This window comes from Propithecus coquereli, unplaced genomic scaffold, assembly GCF_000956105.1.
Source record: "Propithecus coquereli isolate 6110/MARCELLA unplaced genomic scaffold, Pcoq_1.0 Scaffold120, whole genome shotgun sequence".
Lineage (NCBI taxonomy): Eukaryota > Metazoa > Chordata > Mammalia > Primates > Indriidae > Propithecus > Propithecus coquereli.
The window spans coordinates 5322833-5330291 of NW_012136081.1; the positions used below are offsets into that span (position 1 = coordinate 5322833).

Here is a 7459-nt window from a genome sequence, read left to right on the forward strand (position 1 = left end):
CACATCACTTTTTAGTTCAAAATCTAATTGACTTCTTTCTCATCTAAGATCAAAAACCAAGGTGCTCACTGTGAACCAAAAAGCTATAAAAATTCTGGCTTTTCTGTGCCTCTCTGGCCTCGAGTCTTCTGTTCTTTCCCTTGCTCACTCTGTTCCATCCACAATGGACACTGTGTCAGTCCCTGTGCACACTGGGAACCACCCAGACTCAGAGCCCTGCACTTTGCTCTTCCTTCCCCACTCCCTCCCTCCAAGTGGACAAATGTTACCTTCTCATTGAGATTTTCCTCCACCAAGTAATTTTCCATTGTGAGTCTGCCTCAAATGCTCCCTAACTCCCTCCCCTTCTTTTGCCCCTGGGCACTTACCATCTGAAACATAAACAGTCATGCGTCACCTCATCACAGGGATACGCTCTGAGAAAGGTGATTTTGTAGTCATGCGAACATCAAGTGTACTTACACAAACCTTGATGGTACCGCCTACTGCTCCTAGGTTACTGTACAGAATATTGTAGGCAATTGTAACACAATGGTAAGTATTTGTGTACCTAAACATTATCTAGACATAGAAAAAGGACAGTAAAAATACAGTATTCTAATCTTATGGGACCACAATTGCATATATGGTCTGTTGTTGACCAAAATGTTATATGGCACATGACTATATGAGACACGTATGTGTGTGCATGTGTCTCTTACTCATTTGTTTATCCATCTCCACTGAAGCAGGAATTTTTGCCTATCTTAGTACTACTACCTTCAGCGTCTGGCACATTGTAGCCACTCAAATATTTATTGAATTAATGAATACTAATAAATCACTAAATAAGAATAAACAAACACAGCAGAAAGTAACAAGTATACAAGAACACTTTTGCCAAGCTAGATGTACTGTTTTTTCTTTTGAGGTGGGGTCCTGCTCTGTTGCCTAGGCTAGAGTGGAGTGTAGTGTAGGCTAGAGTGGAGTGCAGTGGTGTGACCAAAGTTCACTGCAGCCTGGAACTCCTGGGCTCAAATGATTCTCCCACCTCAGCCTCCCAAGTAGCTGGGACTACAGGCCCGTGCCAGCACGCCCAGTTTAAGCTACATGTATTCTCAATGAAGTACACTCTTAATGTTGCATTGAAAAAAAGCTTCTGAGTTATTACCTTCTTTCATATTAAAATCAGAGTTTTATTAACCATTATTAGTAGAAAAAGGTGTTTTCTTCACCTTGGCTGATTAGGTTGCCATGGAAAAATTAGAAGTATGATGTGACTATTAAACTCTGAGGCCCGTATTAGTGAAGTGGAAGACTGTGACTCTTTGCTGCTCAAAGTGTGGCCCCACTGTGGACACCTGGCATCAATATAACCTAGGGCTGGTTAGAAATACCAGCTCTCAGGTTCCACCCCAACCTGGAATCTCCAGGCAATTAATTACATGCACATATTCGTATATTTCTACACAACCTCTATCGACTAGCTTACCAATGATGGGAAAGAAGCACCAACACATTTAAAACACATTTTCCACGCTGGAGAGGAAGGCAGAAAATGAAACAAACTCAATTTTCTGAAGTTAGTTTAAAAACGTTTCTTATACTACATAAATTTATCTAAATCTTTTCTGATTTTTACACTTTGGAGGCTTAGTCAAAACACGGAGGTCTTTGATATAATTGAAACACCAACTTTTATTCATAAAAAATTCAACATAAAAGCATAGGCAGCATATGAATTCACTGTGCACATATTTAGGCATAATAGAGTCAAAAGATTAAAAAGCACTTTAAATATCTCCGAGAGAGTTTAATTTAAATTTTGTAGTCGAAGTGAAAGGAGCCTGGGACTGGGCACAGCCTATCCAACATAAATGAATAAGTCCTCGGGCCTAGAGGCAGTGGGGCAGGTAAGTGTTCAGGGTGTATACGAATCTACCCTTGTCGTGGACAGAAAAGAGAACAAGCCAGGGCAACACACCAATGTACCAACTCAAGCATGTGGTGCTGAACTACAGGGTGACTCTAGTTCTATGAATACACCTGAAATAATTCCCAGAGAGGTATCTGAGCCACCCTAAAACCAACTAAGTCAGGGCAGTGTACCTAATCTACATATTTGGGAAGGGGAGCAGGGAATAAGCAGCCTATTACTTAACTGCCAAGCTCAGGGATGAATGTGTTAAGAAGGTTAAGGGCACCACGCTGCACACGTGGGCACTCTTTGTCACTTGGCAAGGGCAAGGTCCACTGTATTTACCAAGTTGTGTTTATAATAATATTTACAATAGTATATTTTCCCTGGAACATGGTATCCAACTCCACTGAAATACAGCTTGAAAACAATCTGGGCAGGAAAATGAAGAGCCTGGAAGATGCAGTTAAAATCTCCTTGGTGGCCTAGGACCAATGTATAATATAAGCTTCCTTAAACATTTGGAACATCTGCAGCCCTCAAAATACTACAAGCAAAATTTCCTACTGGAAGGATTTAAGACTAAATGGAGGTGGTATTTAAGAAAGGATTTGGGACCAAAAAATTGAAGAGGTCTTGAGATTAACCTGAGAGTCTCAACAGACAGCGAAATAATGGAGTGGGGCTAACTGAACAGGGGATAGCAGCAATGTTAAGGGGACTCTATAAATCTGACCACTTTTGCTATATAAGGCAACTTACTGTTTCGTTTAAGCGTGGATTGTGTATGTAATCCAAGTATGATGGCACAACGTACAGCAAGCAAAGAACTGAGCTCCAATTTGAGTGACAGATGGAACCCATAATTTTTTCAACACAGATGTAAATATCTACAAGGGGCTGAACACTTATTTTTCACTGCATGCCACACCCCTCCGTGTAGATATATGTAATAATATTTATACACAGTCACATGGCAGCTTTACTGACAACACCATGTATAGTCACTGAGTGTTGTCAGACGTGCAATGAAGTCCTTTTTTACTACAGAACTGCTCAAGAGAAATCTGCCTGAGTTACCTAAGGAGGTTTTTTTTAAAAGCCTGATAATGACAGCATTTGACTTTTACCTTTGAAAGCAATCAAAGGATAATTCCAAAAGAAACTACACCAACAAAATCAGAATATTACTAAATATTTCTTTACAACAGTAAACATGACAAAAATCCCCTTAAAGGAGACTACATTGCCTACAAAGGAATCAATATGGAAACCTCTAAAATTAAATGGTTTAATTTAACACTATAAGACAATTTCACTCTACATAAAAACCCTGATGATCTAGAACTCTCAGGTTAGGTGATATTCTGGGGTATGTAAACCAGCTTAAATTATTTTAACCAATTTGATTGGGGAAAAAAGTCTAAAACTATCTACAGTGGGTCACATATTCATTAAAAATGACTTAACCCACCTTTCCTTGATGACCCAGGGCTGTCAGTATAAATGTTAATTTCTCTGTTGGGCTATAATACAAGGAGACGCTAGGGCCATTATACCTGTTTAAATTAAATGACCCCATATAGCTCCCTTTTAATATTTATCTCAACTTCATAATTCTTCCAACTCTTAATACTTCCTAATTCTATCATTATACCCACCTTAAAAAGCCATTAACCCACCATTCTGTCAAGATTCTGGAAAAAGAGAACCAAATTTTGTAGACAACCTACAAAGCAGTGGGCACAGGCCCCTTCAGGGAGCGTGTCACAGGCTCTGTCTCGTGACTGCTCTGTAGCTTTCAGAGCCTGTTTCCCTCTTGGTTCCAATTATGTTCTGAACAGGTAAGGCTGCCAGATTATCGAATTCCTAACAGTTGAAGTTCAATTTCTAATTCAATTCCTAATACATACGTCAGAAATTCAAGACTGAAGCTGCTAAATTTCAAATACAGAATTAAATGCCAGACAACAATACTTCAGTGTAGAGTCAAGCACTACTTCCATCAAGATAATCAAAGGCTACCTCTTTGATTATCAGCTCACATGTGCTTAAGAAAGAAAATGCTTTCCCCATCTTTAGAAACAAAAACAAAGCAATACTTATCTGAAAACTTAATATGGTAAAAAAAATTAAAAAATACATTCCAAAGTCCAATATAATTATAAAAAATTATCAATGCCATTATTCCCCGACTAAAAGTACCAATTCTATTAAAAATTTTAAAGCTGGGGTTTCAAAGTCATCTACAAAATATTTCTCCATTGGGAATGATCTGACATAAGAGTAAACCCAACTCAATGATACCAGAAAATATCCAAAGGAATATTTAAGTTTCCTAAGCACTCAGGGTTATCTGAGGCACAAGGCAACAAAGCCAGGTGAATTAAAGGAAGGCTAGAGGCTGTTTTCTCCAGGTGCTCAGGCAGGAGGGCACAGAGGGAAATGGAAACTAAACAAGGTGTGAAGTAGAAATCAGGGGCTTTTCAGTACCGTATTGTCATCCCAGGCAGGTAATTAGGAGTTGACTGGACAATTAGCAAGAATATTGTGAATACTGACCTCTCTTCCTAGCAAACAGACATGAATTTATCCTTGGCCCACAATTACTGGGGTAAATGGAAGACCTTTTACATCTTTCTGAATAAATGGGCAAAGTCTAAGAGCATTGAAAAAATATAAATGTAACCTTGTAAAACCTACTAGATCTACCGTGTTCCTCTTGTTAGTTTCTCCTAAGGAACTCGTGCAGAATGTCTCCCATCGCTCCCTGACTTCATCGGGAAGATCTTCAGAATGAAAAAAGGAAAAAAAGCATTATTACCACAGTGGCCTCCACACAGATACATGAAGTAAACAGGTAATCCAAGAGTGGGCCTACTCACCTGGTTTATGAATAGTGAGCAAGCCCTATCAGCTGAGTAAATGGGTGACAGCCAGGACAGTGTTCTTAGAGGAATGGAGTTATCCAACTTCCCATAGCCTAATCTCCTAAACTTTCAGAAACCAGAACCCCCTGCCCAACAGCATAGGTTTGATTAGGCCAAGAGCCTAACCAGCTCTGTGAACTTAACAGCTCTGTGAACTTAACAAGTTTCTAAAAATGTTTTGGTAGAAATTTAACCTAGAAAGTGTGTTTCCAACAAGCTCTTTTTAGAAAGGTAGTAGGTTTTTAAAGAGGGAGGGGACATATCTTTCATAGTCAAGCAAGTTCAGGAAATACTATAAATGACAGCTCCCAACACTTTCTTGAGATGCTCTGATTGGCATCTAGCCAGAATCCAAACTGGCCTCTCAAATTACTCTAAGATAATGTTTCCTAAATGCTTATGTCATGGACCAACATATGGATACATACACAATAGAACAATTTTAAAGAAAAGGATACACAATTACTTTTCTGAGAAAATAAAACTACGGCTGTAATTTTGGAGGCCTTACTAAAGTTGTCATTTGACAATTCTGGTTTAAACACTCATGCATCTGTGCAAACTCAGGTGCACACATGTACTACCTGGGAAAGTAGCTTCCAATAGGTAAAGACTGATCTCAAAAACTTAATCATGGCCGGGCGCGGTGGTTCACGCCTGTAATCCTAGTTCTCTGGGAGGCCGAAGCGGGCGGATTGTTTGAGCTCAGGAGTTCGAGACCAGCCTGAGCAAGAGCGAGACCCCGTCTCTACTAAAAATAGAAAGAAATTAATTGGACAACTAAAAATATATAGAAAAAACTAGCCGGGCATGGTGGCGCATGCCTGTAGTCCCAGCTACTCAGGAGGCTGAGGCAGGAGGATCGCTTGAGCCCAGGAGTTTGAGGTTGCTGTGAGCTAAGATAACGCCATGGCACTCTAGCCCAGGCAACACAGTAAGACTCTGTCTCAAAAAAAAAAAAAAAAACTTAATCACATTACGTGGCCATTTCTCCTTGGTTAGGGACATAAAGATAAAACAGTGAAGAGACATGGCTTGAGGAAAAGGCTTATACCTCTTATACCTCTCAAGAAGCAAAATTACAGGCGGGCAAACCCCATCTGTTCCGTCACTGGGTGACAACTACGCTTTTAGTGCATATTCAACAGGTAACAGCCTCTTGAACAAACAAACATTCTTAAGAGAAAAACAGAAGGATACACTGGGAAAATACATTCAGCAAGTTAACGCCAACTGAATTCTGTACCACAGAGATGAAAGATTTTTTACATTTAGAGTAAGGCTCAGGAATAGTAATACCACTAGTACAGAAACCCAGAATACACAGAGCTCCTAGTGCTCTCATTTTGGAAGAGATGGACTCATGACCCAGATGCCAGTGTAAAAGGCATCCACACAGTTTCTTCCAAATAACCTTGGGCTAATTAAATTGAAATGTTAGTAAAGAAAGAGTCCTTATAAGCCAATACCCATCATTTTAGTGATAGATACCCAAAAAATGCTGATAAGTGCCTTAATATTCAGTTAAAGGAACTTAATTATAGGCTGTATAAAGGCCTTCAAAAGAAAAAAAAAGAGTAATTATAGCTCAAGTGGCTCAACTGCTAGCATATGAGTACTTCAAGCTCAAAATACAAAAAAGAACATTTCACTGAGCAATGCTCTTTAAGAATGACAGTGGAGACTCTAGCATGCTGAACTCAGCCGAGCCTGCCAATGCTTTACAAGGACTGCAGAAACATGAACAGAGATACAGCCAAGAACTACACTGCTCAAACACCTTCTCAAGAACCTCATTCAAACAGATAATTTGCAAAATAGAAACTCCACAAAGTTATTTGAAACACTACACACATTTCTACTTCACTCTTAAGTTTTTTCTCTGATCCAGCAAAAATGTAAACTTTTATAAACAACTTACCTTTGATAAGTTGCTGTACCAATGCGCTGTTGGGGCCCTTATCAGTACTATGCACGATACAGTTAGCTATCCTTGTTAGGTGTCCCATGTAACCGTGCCGTCTTCCTCCCTCAGCCCTGGCAAGAGGGAAAGGACAAACATTCAGATTCCTGACAATACAGAATGATGAAACAACTTGGTAAATCACCACGGATTCTTAAGCAATCAGTCTAAAAATTGAGGGCACTGAAACAGGTAATGATGGACAGGAAAGGAGGGAGAAGGAAAGGAATGGAGGGTGCCAGAGTATAACCAGGCAGCATGGGAGCAAGGGGTCTGAAATCATCTACTCTAAGATTACATGGCAGTCTCACCCAAGAGGACAGTTTATTCAAACAACAAAAACAATCATTAATTGTCAATAACATATTATCTTACAAAAGGCCAAACATTCATTGATGTCTAATGTTACTGTGACTTTGTATCTTTTTTCATAAAACTGTTTTTTGGGCCAGGCGCAGTGGCTCACGCCTGTAATCCTAGAACTCTGGGAGGCCGAGCCGGGCGGACTGTTTGAGCTCAGGAGTTCGAGACCAGCCTGAGCAAGAGCAAGACCCCGTCTCTACTAAAAATTAGAAAGAAATTAGTCAGACAACTAAAAATATATAGAAAAAATTAGCTGGGCATGGTGGTGCATGCCTGTAGTCCCAGCTACTCGGGAGGCTGAGGCAG

General features: G+C 39.8%; 1 protein-coding gene across 4 annotated transcripts in view; it reads right to left on the minus strand.

Moving 5' to 3' along the window:
• PPP6R3 (protein phosphatase 6, regulatory subunit 3) overlaps window positions 1-7459 on the minus strand; it is a 183351-nt gene that overhangs the window by 34595 nt on the left and 141297 nt on the right. For all 4 annotated transcript variants that reach the window (XM_012665606.1, XM_012665607.1, XM_012665609.1 and 1 more), the window contains 2 exons: window positions 6749-6864; window positions 4601-4686 (listed from right to left, as the gene is read on the minus strand). In XM_012665606.1, coding sequence (XP_012521060.1) covers window positions 4601-4686; window positions 6749-6864 — 202 coding nt within the window. The remainder of the gene's footprint in view (window positions 1-4600; window positions 4687-6748; window positions 6865-7459) is intronic.